Source organism: Lolium perenne, chromosome 3 (genome assembly GCF_019359855.2).
Source record: "Lolium perenne isolate Kyuss_39 chromosome 3, Kyuss_2.0, whole genome shotgun sequence".
In the NCBI taxonomy this organism is placed as follows: Eukaryota; Viridiplantae; Streptophyta; class Magnoliopsida; order Poales; family Poaceae; genus Lolium; species Lolium perenne.
Window position 1 is genome coordinate 32,799,644 of NC_067246.2, and position 14,203 is coordinate 32,813,846.

General features: G+C 42.9%; 1 protein-coding gene across 1 annotated transcript; it reads right to left on the reverse strand.

Annotated features, from left to right (window-relative positions):
* Positions 1-629: 629 nt before the first annotated feature.
* On the reverse strand, positions 630-3,881 carry LOC127340799 (bidirectional sugar transporter SWEET16-like). Its single transcript, XM_051366543.2, has 6 exons — positions 3,755-3,881; positions 3,642-3,678; positions 3,327-3,540; positions 2,963-3,127; positions 1,134-1,253; positions 630-1,056 (listed from the first exon to the last, which is right to left on the reverse strand). Exons 1-6 carry the CDS (start codon positions 3,786-3,788, stop codon positions 904-906), a joined length of 723 nt encoding a protein of 240 aa, XP_051222503.1. The 5' UTR covers positions 3,789-3,881; the 3' UTR covers positions 630-903.
* Between the last annotated feature and the right edge of the window lie 10,322 nt (positions 3,882-14,203).

The window sequence follows — 14,203 nt, forward strand, 5'->3', positions numbered from 1 at the left end:
GCGACCACCTCTTCGGCTAACGCCAGCGGCCCTCTTGCCTGACCAATATATAATCCCATCGCGAGATGGTGAGAGCGCCACACCCACTGTCTTCCGCCGGTACTCCTCTTGCCCACCCCGCTAGGATGCTTCTTATGCCGATGCCTAAAATTGCCGGTTAGCAAAATAATTCAGTGAAATTCGATTCACAATTTTCTATGACCGGCCTCAAAAAAGACTGAAAAGCTAAAACCGAATTTTCGGTCTGGACCCAACACCCACCCCTAGAACTAGTCCCTCCCAACAATGGATGTATTATTCAATTGCTGAGTCAACGTGTTTCTTTGGTATAACTAATGATTGTTCTTCTATTCAAGATTGTATCTCCTCATGTGGGTCCAGGAAACATATATTTTTGTTGCAACATGTAAAATGGTCATACAGGTTTCTATGCATGATCTCATTGGTTGTTGGCTATAAGCAAGATACCATGTCATCTATAGCTAAGCCATCATGTACCATAGTCAGCTTTAGAAATATACCACTCCCTCCATCCCATTGAACTTGTCTTAACTTTGTCTAAATTTAAATGTATCTAGTTACCGATTAGTGTCTAGATACATCAATATTTTGATAAAACTTAAGACATATTTCATGGGACATAGTGAGTACTTTATCAATATATGACCCCCCTACACTTTCAGAAAGTCCTTATGAGCACGTGCTAGTATTGACTCTTGCATTAGAACCCATTTTTACATTCTCTCTCATTTTCACTTTCCTCCAACTAAAAATAAATATAATTTTTAAATTCTTATAGAGCTCGCTGACTCCAATTTTTTGTACGTGCTCGCACGAAAGAAAAATTGAACATTTACTCGCCATGGACTTATGCTAAACACCGCCCAAAACATTGTTCTCAACCTAAACCCTTGCATCGGAGGACAAAAAAGAAGTAGCCTGCCATCCATCATCTCCTGCTTCATCACTGGTTTGAGATTTGACCCTATAGTTCTTGTAGACTGCATATATAACTAGTTGGATGCCACCCAAGAAGAAGCCTATTCCATTTGGGATCTGCAGAAGTAAGATTTCGCAACCAAATTAGACAAAGCTCATCATGTAGCTAAGCTTAGTATAACGTATATGCTTACCCCAAGGAAGACGTCTCGGTCAAGTAGAGCGTAGGTAGCCCAGACGCCTCCGTTGAGGAAGAGGAAGAAGGACAGAAAGAACGGCATGTACTCCACGCTTTTCGATGCAATCACCGTTCTCTGTTTCGTCCCAAATTGACAAGCGCACATATTTTTAGATATTTTTCTCTAGTGCACGTGCTCAGAAACATAGCTCCAGACAGTGCTCATGAAAAGAGCCCATGCATGCTTTCGGCCCATTTTTTTTAGAAAGAAAGCACAATGCCCGGTTTTGATTATAATTAAAGCACCAGGTACACTGGGAAAACAAGTTTAAAAAAGGGGAATAATGAGTCCTCCCGGGGTATATACGCACTGGTCTAGCCACCGTTTCACGAAGATTGTCTAAGATTTGTCAAATTTGGATGCATCTAGACACGAAATTCGGTATTTGGTGTCTCAACACATCCAAATATTAACAAATTCCGGACAACCTTTATCGGAATGAGGGAGTAGTATGAATTTTTTTTTATTGTAAGAAGATGCAAAAAAATATTACGATTTCCTGCAACGTGATGAATATGTTGTACTACTATGGACGTTTTTATGATAGTACAAAGATGCAAAAGTATTACGATTTCCTGCAACCTGATGCATATCTTGCAGTATAAACTATTTTGTGACCGTACAAAGATGCAAAAATATTACGATTTCGTGCTACCTGATGCATTATTGTTCGCCCTCGTGTTTGATTTCATCGTGAATCATTTATGGAGATGGTACAACATCTTGCTGGCCATTGTAATAATGTGCATTACTGGTACATTGTTGTACAAAATCGTGCATGCCTGTGGTCCATAGGTGGACAGCGTTGTTGTATGTAACGGCCAGTTTTCAGAGGGCCGGGTCCGGTCGATTAATTCACTTTCTTACGGTGGCAGGCAACTATACCCGAATCTCCACACGCCATGCCAATGGCCAGATGGGCTGTGGGCAACACACCCATGGTGACCAAATCCACACTCAAAAAAAATCCACACTAAAAAAAAAAGCCCCATATGACAACGAGAATGTCTGAATGTGCCCATGCATAAGCTGGGGTACAGATCCGACCTAATTAAATCGCCAACAAACAATGACAATCACATGACTATCCACAGTGGATAGCAAGTGAAACTTTTGGCCATTTGCATGCGTAATTGACTACTACTGTAGAGCTTATTAGTACTGTTTTTTGTAGAGAAGACAATATAGTGGTACTGTATACTCCTAATTGATTCACGCTAGAACGTGTCTTTCTGACTTGTCAGTGGGAATGCACTGACATACCAAATAATACACAACTCAACATGCTATATGCATGGCTTGTATAATATTGTGGTGGATATCTCCTATTCCACATGTCGTGTTGAGGTACACAATCGATCCACCCATGTATGTCTATGCTCTTTTTAGAACTAGACGAGTTTACTTGCCTATCCGTGCACATCTGACAGCTCTATATATTTGTGTTAAATGCAGATGTATTTTGATGCCCGCATGCTCTCTTGAGTTCATGGTTTCTGAGATATCACAATCTTTGAGCACACAAAGCTTTTGATTACTATCTTGCAAAACGAGTTCAATAAAATAGAACTAACTGAATAGTAAATACACCGCTATTTTTCAGACTATTTGTATGCGTGGAAACTAGTTGTTCGCCAAATGCAATTACCCGCGTCCTATATGAAGTCATGCCTATGTCAGCCCCCGGAACAAGAAACAAAATATTTCTCAAAAATGCATAGGAACACTAGTTAAACTAAAATATGATAATTGACATAGTTGAGGGGTGTGTGTCAGGGTTTTACCACGGCAGCCAGTGGGGATCCGTACATGAACACGTTGAGGCAGGCACATATCAATCCTATAATCATGATTTTCATGTCAAGCCCCGCAATTGCAAATGTTGTGGTTGCGAACACAAATCCGAAAAACCCAATGTCCAAAGTTGCCACCAACTTCACAGTTTTAACCTGCAAAGTTTAACAAGATATATAATTGATCATAAACTTCTACTGCGATTCTTTGTGGAAAACTTCCCTGAATGGGGTACAACTAACTTATTCAAGAAGAGGTAACTCCTTAATGCTGCTCATGAATGTTTACAAATACAAGTAAGTTTTGTAAATACAAGTAAGTTTTGTTTGTCAACCATGTCCGTGTAGGGCTCACCCTTGTGGTAGGATCGGCGGCGTAAACTAGGAAGAGCAGGACGTAGATGGTCTCCATGACAGCCCCAAAGCCGTTGACGGTGGCGACGAGGAGGCCGTCCGGCTTGGTGAGGCCGTAGTAGAGCCATAGCAGCGAGTTGAGCAGCGTGAGCACGTACGGTGCCGACTCGAAATCCTCCGTCGACTTGCTCCTCACGATCCTCCAGAACGTCGGGCTGACATATGCATATGGATCTATGTAAGCAACAACCTCAAGAACAAAAAATGCTTCTGCAAATGCATGGATGCCATGGTCAATGGTAGGCTCAGCTCATACATGGGAGAAACGAAGACCAGGACCGAGATGATGTTTCCTGCAACACCAAGAGAAGGTGAGAGAAGGTGTGTGTGTGAGATATAGGGAGAGAAAGTTGATGCTTGTTCATATACCTATGATGCCGATGATAAACAGAGTGGAATCCATGCCGATGATGATCAAGCCAGCTACCTATCTAGCGAGGAGTGCCTCCTACTTAATGAGAAAATCAAAGCACAGGGCCAGCCTGCAGTGGCTGTATGAGAGAGACAGGCACTGTTACGAATTATAGCCGGGCCTACGCTGCCTCGTGTAACACAAGAAAATAATACTCACCGGCCTTGCAGACCCACGCAGATGTCGACGTGCTTCTTTATCGATCTCTTGTTTTCTGGCGTATATATAGTGATATATACATCTGTAATTATCAGCAAGGATCTGCATTATTTTGCGTGATGTTACACGAAAAGAAAACCTTGTATTTTACCTCATTCATCTGATACTTTTAACTGGCGTTTTGGCTCCCGAGCACATCTGCTACTGTTATCTAGACCAGCCAGATGCATTGCGATGCATGCTGTTTCTTCACTTAAGCAGTGATAATTTTTGCTAGACGAAAAGGCATTGATATGAGTAGGGGCAAAGCTCCCAGTAGAACAAGGTAGAGCAGCCGTCTTAACTTGTTTTTCGGTGAATATATTCATGTATGTTTTTTCTGAACAATTTGTGTGGTTGGACGTCGAAAATGAACTCTGTAAGAGGAAGTTAAGCCAACTTCGAATCAAAAATTAGAAATACGTACCAAAAACATAGATTCATTTTCTAGGTTCGGTGTGAATAAAATTGCTTGTAGTACAAATATTTACCATGGATCTTAGTATAAATTACAATATAACCTTGAGTTACTCATGATTCATACCCGGAGAATTGGAAAATTAAGATATTTCTTGATATTTGAAACGCACTTTCAGCGACATTATCACCTCTAAGTTGGTGTTGCTTTTAACTGTGGTGACGATAACCACTACAGGAATGGGCTGATATGCCGACAGCCGGGAACCCTCGGTGTAGCCGGTCTTGGCCGTCGGCGTAGGCTACGCTGAGGGCAGCCCTCGACATAGCTCCTCGGTGAAGACCTCCCTCGGCGGAGCCACTATTGCCGTCGGCGTAGCCCGGCCCTCGGCGGACGGCAAAACCCTCGGCATACTAATTTAAAAATTCAAATTTCCTTCTTCAAAAAAAATCAATTTTTTTTTTGAAAAAAGAATCTTTTTTTTGCTATGCCGGACGGCAAAACCCTCAGCATAGAGTTTTAAGGTTTTTCAAATTTCTATTTGTTTTACACCATTTTTTTACTTTCTTTTCTTTTTTTACTTGTTTATCTTTCATCCAAGATACTTTTAACTCTAAGTACATTAAATCTTAGGTCAAATTACAATAATGGTTAAACTTCCCAGTCAGTCACCCATCAAATTTTAAAAAAGAAAAATAAAAAAAAATCTTTTTTTGCTATGCCGACGGCAAAAACCCTCGTCATAGAGTTTTAAGTTTTTTCAAATTTTAATTTGTTTTACACCATTTTTATTTTCTTTTCTTTTTTTACTCATTTATCTTTCACCCAAGACACTTTTAACTCTAAGTACATTTAATCTTAGGTCAAATTATAATCATGGTTAAACTTCCTAGTCACTCACCCATCAAATTTTAAAAACAAAAATCGAAAAAAATATTTTTTTGCTATGCCGACGGCAAAAACCCTCGGCATAGAGTTTTAAATTTTTTCAAATATTAATTTGTTTTATACCATTTTTTCTTTTCTTTTCTTTTTTTACTCATTTATCTTTCACCCAAGACACTTTTAACTCTAAGTACACTTAATCTTACGTCAAATTACAATCATGGTTAAACTTCCAAGTCAGTCACACATCCTCACACTACTCCAGCCTCAGCACGCTTAACTTCTTAGTTCCATTCGGATGAGCTTCCATTAAAGAATTGATACCTTACTGAAAATAATAGCATATCAACCCTATTAACCCTTGGACCGTGATGTCACACCTCTTTATTTGAATTCCAAACAATTCCTTAAGTAAACAACAATGAATATATAAGTAATAATAATATTTAATTCAAATACCAATAAAATGTTTTTATTTTTTACTCTTTTTCTATTTAATATGAAATAATTAATATCTTTAAATCGGAAAATTAAAATTCTACAAATAATATGCCTAAATCGACCAGAAAAATGAGAGGAATCTAAATATAACATCCATATCATATTTTGAACCGGGCGCGTTGGTGCACCGTTCACCAACACGCTAAACGGATAAAAAATAGCACATAAAGTGATGTTTTATAGACCTAAAAATATGTTTCTCGGAATTTATTGAGCGACGGAAAGTGTACCCCTAGTTCAAATCCGGTCAGTTTTCAACGGATTCGGTGGGACACCGCAGGAAGCCGTAGGGATTCCCAAATAGCTAGCGCGCACGTATGGTATGTGATATGTGATGCGGAGGCGGTGTCCTACCACTACGCGGAGGTCTCGCGCAATACTAAAATGCACCACATGTAGTTGCTTCAAAAAAAAAACGTTTTGGCACCCAGAAAATGAAAAAACCATCGCCCATGGGTCGGATTCGAAATCCGCTCCCGGGACCTTGCTTCCCATCCCAGGGACCACACACGTGCCAAATATGGCCTCGTTCCGACAAACTATGCGGTGTCACGGGCCGTTCCCTACTCATTTCCCCTAAAAGCCATAAAACTACGAACGTGATAGCCCTATTTGTGAAGGGTTTTACAAAATAATTGCTGTATCCCAATTCTGACTTTTGGAGTCGTTACTAGGACACATAAAATGACGCCATGCGAAGCCGCGGGATTTTCTGACTTTGTTTAAATTGCCATTTGGCCAAAACGGGACCCCCAGGAGATGCGGAATGGCCGTATCGGGCGCGCTAGTGCACCCGTTCACCATCGCGCTAACAGGACAAAAAATAGCACATAAAGTGGTGTGTCCTAGACCTAAAAACATTTTTCCATGAATTTATTGAGCGACGGAAAGCGTACCCCTATTTCAAATTCGGTCAGTTTCCACCGGATTCGACGGGGCAACGCAGGAAGCCGCAGGGATTCCCAAATAGCTAACGCGCACATATGGCATGTGATATGTGGTGCGGATGCGGTGTCCTACCACTACGCGGAGGTCTCGCGCAATACTAAAATGCGCCCCATGTAGCTGCTTCACAAAAAATACCGTTTTGGCACCCCGAAAATGAAAAAACCATCGCTCATGGGTCGGATTGGAAATCCACTCCCGAGGCCTTGCTTCCCATCCCAGGGACCACACACGTGCCAAATATGGCCTCGTTCCGACAAACTATTCGGTGTCGCGGGTCGTTTCCTACTCATTTCCCCTAAAAGCCATAGAACTCCGGACGTGATAGCTCTATTTGTGAAGGGTTTTACAAAATAATTTCTGTATCCCAATTCCGGCTTTTGGAGTGGTTACTAGGACGCGTAAAACGACACCATGCGGCTCCGCGGGATTTTCTGACTTCGTGTAAATCGTCATCTGACCAAAAACGGGCCCCTACGGAGATACGGTATGGTCGTAATGGGCGCGCTGGTGCACTCGTTCACCATCACGCTAAACAGAAAAAATTGATGTGTCGTAGACCTAAAAACATTTTTTTCGGAATTTATTGAGCGACGAAAAATGTACCCTAGTTCAAATCCGTAAAGTTTCCAGCGAATTTAGCGGGACACCGCAGGAAGCCACATGAATTCTTAGATAGCTAGCACACGCATATGGCATGTGATAGGCCCCATGTAGCTGCTTCACAAAAAAAATCCGTTTTGGCACCCCAAAAATGAAAAAACCATCGTCTGTGGGTCGGATTGGAAATCCGCGCCTGGGGCCTTGCTTCGCATCCCAGGGCCCACACACGTGCCAAATATGGCCCCTGAAAGGACGAGATATCGCCTAGAGGGGGTGAATAGGCGTTTTAAAAACTCTTACGGATTTGGCTTGTAAGAATGCGGAATTAAACTAACGTTTATTTTACAAGCACAAATCCTAAATATGCTAGGCTCACCTAAGTGAAACAACAACAACTAGAGCTAAGCAAGATAGGCACAAGATATATGTAGCACAAGTGATAGCAAGATGTATGTACTTCAAGCACGATAGCTATCACAAGAAAACTTAACTCGGGTGTAGAAATAACCGAGGCACACGGAGACGAGGATGTATTCCCATGTTCCCTTCCTTTGCAAGAAGGTACGTCACGTTTAAATGGGTGGAGGTCCCACGAAGGATTCCCCAACGCCACGAAGGCTCACCCTATTCTCCGAGCCAAACCCACGAAAGATAATGGCCCTTTCCTTATAGTTAGCTTTTCCTCCACTCCGGAGATGGCAAGCTCCACAACCACTTCACAAGCTCCACGAAGGAGAAGCCCGGGCCTCTTCACAATCTTCCTTGAAGAGATCACCGGAGCACCAAGCCAACTAGGAGGTCTCCCTCCAAGAGTAACAAGCTCACGGTCTCTCACTCGAACTAATCATGGTGGAGAGCTCAACACTATGGAATGATGCAAAGAAAGAACACTAGAGGTGTTCAAATCCTTCACACTCAAATCCAACCAAAGCAACAAATGCTAGGATGAGATTAGAGAGGAAGAACAAAGAGGAAATCAACAAATGACTCCAAGATCTAGATCCCAAGAGTTTCCTTCACAGAGAGGGGGAATGGATTAGTGGAGTTGTAGATCTAGATCTCCTCTCTTAGATCTCTCAAGAATGAGCAAGAATCATTGGAGAAATCAAGAGATAGGGCAAGTTCTTCAAAGGCAAAAATGGAAGAGAGAGAGTGTAAGAACTTTTTTTAGCCCAAGGTGGAAGAAGGCCTATTTATAGTGTAAGGGAAAATATAACCGTTGGGAAAAAAGTCGGGCTGAGAAAACTAGTCGTTTGAGGCAAAGTCGAGCAACCCGGCAGCTCAGGGTGGGCATTCGGTTTTAACCGAAATTTCGGTTCGATTTTTGCGGTTTTTGAACAAATTCGGTTTTTTCAAAAATGGTAACCGAAATTGGCATGAAAATTTAGGAAACCGAAGATTCGGTTAACCGACAAATTCGGTTCGGTTTTCGGTTAAAACCGAATGAACCTACTCACTTGAACAAATAGTAGGCATCACCGAAGAAAGCAAATAGTGATTGACGTATCAACACAAAAAGCATCAACTGCGCAAGATCTCGACAAATGAGCACCAATCGTGGAGGGATGCTATTTGGTAGGTTGCGGCACTCGTGGTACAGGTGCATCACTCGTGAGAGATTAAAAGGGGTAGCTAAGACTTCGAGCGACGTGTTCTATTATGCAGGCTTCACGCTATATTCAGAAAAAGCTAGTACATCAAAGACCAAAGTCATACATTGAATGAACAATTTTTGGAACATCAAACGCAATTGGGCTTCTATGGAATGATCGGTTTATGCACAAATTGATGGTAGGTTACTCAATTCGGTCTATTCGGTCATGTTCGGTTGGTGGGGCTAAAAACTGAATTCTACCAAATTTAATTCGGTTAGTATAAATGGAAACCCAAAAATAGCGGTTAATGGAAAAAACCGAGATTTCGGTTAGTTCGGTTTCGGCTTCGGTTCGGTTTCGGTTTCACGATTTTTATGCCCACCCTGACCGGCAGCTGACCCGGTGGTACCGGGCCACATACGGGCTTCCCGGCAGCAGCAGCCGGTGGGTCAGGCTGACTGCCGAATTGCCCAGCAGCAACACCCGGCCTGCCGGGCTGTGTGCCGACTTCTCCTGGGCTTCGGTCCTTTTCGGCAGTCCGACAGCAGCACCCTGTAGGTCGGGCTGCCTGCCGACTTTTCCGGCAGCAGCACCCGGTTAGCCGAGCTGACTGTCGAGCTGCCCGGCAGCAGCACTCGGCCAAAGACCGGATTTCGGGACCCGTGGAAAAACTTTTCTTTTTCTTTAAAATAGAAAATTCTCCCGAACTCCGATTGACATTAAACCAATTTTGTTTGAAAGATAACGACGAATAGACCCCAACAGAAATAATGAAGACGTCCAAACTCGAAAACGCAATAGAAAATGCATGCAGATTCCGTTTTCGATGAACTTGGGCTTGTTGTAAAGCTAGCAACAAGCTCAAGAACCTCACACAGAGAAATACCAAGAAGCAATAGGGATATGCAAAGTATGCAAACTATTGAGCTCCCTAAGATGATGTGATCAAGTTACCCAACCGAAAGTCCCTCTTGATAGTGCGACTATCTATCCTATAACCCGGTCTCCTAACAACCACCTTGAGACCGGTAAAAGAAAAACCTAGCAAGGTCATACCTTTGCCTTGCGCATCCCGCTTGATCTTGATGATAACTCTTCAAGCTCCACTCAAGCCGTAATGCCTCACTTGATCATTGTTGTTTCGTGAAGACTCACTCATGCTCCCCCATACACCATGATGGGATAGCTCCATTGAAGCATATCTTCACATGTCCATTATCACCAAATGGACGGCAAGCTTCAAGCATAAGATCCTCTTGAGATGCTCAACTTGAACTTGCGCAACTTAACCTTGATGACGATCACCACTTGATTTCATCCTCTCATGGGCTATATGAGATCTCACTTTTGATGCATGCCCATGGAAAGATACCTAACCCACATAGACAACACAAGGACACATATATAATGGGTTAGTTCATGAAGCATAATTGACAAGGCTTACCATACCACATGACTTCACGTGGCACATTCTTCATGCTTCATGTGTTGACCAAACTTGAATCTATTCTTCACTCTTTGTATTGATCAACCTTGTATCTTCTCATGCTCTATCATACTATCTTGAGGTGTATAAAGAACTCTTAATTTGTTTGCATGCTCTAAATTTTAGTCAACCATGGCTCAACTCATGAGCCTATCATGACACCGACCTAGAGTCATATCTTGAGTTCTTCACTTGTAATCAAGCACTCAAGATCTTGATCATTCATTGCTTAACACATAAGCTAGAGCATGGCTAATATTGAGTTCCACATAAGAATTCCATCTTCATTTCTTCTTCTTGATCATATCACATATATGTCTTCAAATCGATGATCTTGATGCCAATATTCAAGGTATATCTTTTATCATCATGGCATCCATACTTGAACCCAATACATGGACTATAAGTAGTACCTATGGAATATTCCTTCATATAAACTCAATGAAAACATTAGTCCCTAGGGGTTTTCATTAATTACCAAAACCACACATAGGGGCAATGTACCCTTACAACCTCGTTCCGACAAACTATGCGGCGTCACAGGCCGTTTCCTACTCATTTCCCCTAAAATTCATAGAACTTCGGACTTGATAGCTCTGTTCGTGAAGGGTTTTCTAAAATAATTGCCTTATCCCAATTCCGACTTTTGGAGTGGTTACTAGGACACATAAAATGACGCCACGCGGCTCCGCGGGACTTTCTGACTTCGATTAAATTGTCATCTGGCCAAAACGAGAACCCGATGACATATAAGAAAGTGTTTCAATTGTTACTATGTTAACATGGTACTGTACATGATTCAAATATGCATGATTTTAACATAAACAGATAGAGGATGTTTTTCTGAACATTTTTATACTTTATACACTTTTTTCTGACGTCTTGTGAATTAGTTATGATTTTTACAAAATTAGATAAATTTGAAGGATGGCCTACGCCGAGGGTGACCGTCGGCGTAGCCCTGTCTGCGCCTAGGGCCAAAGGTATGCCGAGGGCTGCCCTCGGCGTAGATCTCGCTACGCCGAGAATCGTCTTGGCACGCTGGCCTGGCCGGGCCATACGCCGACGGCCAATGAGAATCGTCTTGGCACGCTGGCCTGGTTGGGCCATACGCCGACGGCCCCGACTTTTGGCCGTCGGCGTATAAAAGGCCCTCGGCGTATCGCGCGATTCCTGTAGTGAACAATTGAAAGGGATTTTCTAGTGACAAATATCATCAACATGGCGGTGGGCATCGAGCAAGGGATACAAGTCTTGATCGGTATAATTATAGAAGCTTTCCATAAAAAAGAGTCAAGCCTTGCCATTAAGCTGACATTATTGTTGTGTTTTTGGGTTCTACTTATAACTAAAAATATTCTATTTTTTATTGTCTTAAGAGATTATCTTAGAATCATATATAATATTAATATCTCGAGGCTCTTTCGATCTTTGTGTCTCTTTTACACTTTGCCCTGTCGCAAATTATTTTCATCCTTCATTACTGGATATAAGCAAGGTTAGTAAAAAATTGTTCCAATATTAACCGCTTGGTTGTAGGCCTGTAGCTGTCAGCGAGAGACCGTAACTTTGAAGACCAAGATAGGCAAATGCATCACAGGTGTCAGCCCTATGTGCATGTCCGCATTTATCCCTCAAACTAACCCCCTCAGCTTTCTTTTTAAGCTTTCTTTTGCACTCTTGTTTCAATCCGGCCTTTCACTGTTCTTCTTGGCGGCGGACACGTCATCATCCAATCGGATAAATGCCCCCCTCGTCGGTGGTGCTTCTTGTTCTCGCAACTTACATTTTACGCTATGCTCAAGCAACTTGTAGCAATGTTGAAGCAAGAATAGCCTTCCTTTTGAAATCGTTATTTGCTTGTACGTTTCAATTGCAGTTCTATCCTACATGTTGTGAACAATGTATATGAAAGGTGCAAAGAGCACGGGACACTAGAGTACAATACAATGCAAATAATGCAACTCGGAGGGGCACTCCTCACTTCCTCGCCGCAATTGGTCCATCGGCTACATGCATTCTTGATGACATTCCAACAACCTTGGAGAGATCAATACGTGTGTGGCGGCGTGGTAGTGAGGCGTGGCATGAAGTGGAAAAACTTGTGTTCGATCTGTTTCCAATAGCGCTTGCCGGTTTGATCGGTGCCGGTCACTTTAGTGAATATGTCCGAGAGGAAGTAATACAATGATTATTATGTCATTCCATGTTTACAATAGATGTTTATTTCTCGTGCTAGAATTGTATTAACCGAAAATGTTAATACATATATGTCTAATAAACAAGCAAAAATTTCTAGTAAAGCCTCTTTTTTCAAAATCTCATTGATTAAGTGATGATCAAGATTTATGATCATGAACATTGGATATTATTAATAACGGGTTCACGAAAAATCACTACTCGGAAATTGGCTATCCGTAGCATGCACTTTTAGACGTTAGTAGTGTGTCACCCTCACGCTACAGGTAACGCGCCACTGATAATATTTACCAGTAGCATGCTCTTTCCACACTACATATAATCCCACGCTACGGATAGATGGGCACGCTACAGCTATATGTGTGTGTTGAACGGAGGCGAGAAGATGGCGACGACCGTTGGGCCGTCGCCCGTGTAGCTAGTCTGCGGCGTGCGCCGGCCGCTGCCGCCGGCTAACGTTGGAGCGGGGGGGGGGGGGGGGGGGCTGTCCCGTCTGATGCTGCCGGAGGATGTCGGGCGCTCGCCATCATCTGGGTCGAGGTTCTCTTGCCTGGAGGTGAACGATGGAGAGAATGGGGAATCGGAGGACGATTCATGCTCTTCCGAGGTGTCTTTCGACTCTGCCTTGGAGGTTCTCGACGAGCCTGCGGCGCGCGGAGGAGGGTTGGTCGACCGTGGCCATGCATGAGAGGTCGGAGGCCAGATGAGGAGCTCGGATATAAGGTCCGGCCAGCGAAGGTACGACTAATGACGTTCGTGTGTGCAGGCCGGAAGGTAATGGGGAGGTCGGTTTTCCGTCGATACGTTTGCCGTCGCGCTCGTCGCCGACATGCACGACGCGCAGTCCTTGGCGGTGAGGATCAAGAGGGTGTCGCCGCCGCCGGTTCTAGGCCAGTTCATCGACTGGCCTTCGGCCGTTCTGTGCCGGTGGCGAGCGTACGGCCGGCAGCGGAGGATCCGTCGTTACCGTCGTGCATGATTCCAGCGAGTCCCACAAAGTTGTCTTGGGCTTGTCTGGGCCGCAAGTTGAGGTTCCTTTGGAGAGACCAGGAGCCCACGGATGAAGCACCACGCGCAGCCACAGCAATTCCTGCCGGCGAATCCTATACACCGACCAGGTCGGCCGTTACCGCGCGCCGCACACCCCCGCGCGCGGTATGGGCCGGCCTGGTCGGCCCAGTTCGCTGTTTATTTCAGTTTTCAGTTTTCAGTTTTCTGTTTCTTTTTTCGTTTTTCTTTTCTGTTTCTTTTTTCATTTTTCTTTTCTGTTTCTTTTTTGTTTTCGTTTCTTTTCTGTTTCTTTTTCTTTTTGTTCAAATATGAAAATAGTTCAAATCTGAAAATTGTTCACGTCTGAAAATTGTTCAAATCTAAAAATTGTTCTAATGCGAAAAATGTTCAAATCTGAAAATCGTTCAATTTCGAAAAACGTTCAAATTTGAAATACGTTCATATTCAAAAAACGTTCAATTCTGAAAATTGTTCGAGTTAAAAATTGTTAATATTTGAAAAAAAATTAAAATCCGGAATGTTCATGCACAATTTTTTTAATAAATCTAATTGAGAATATGTTCAA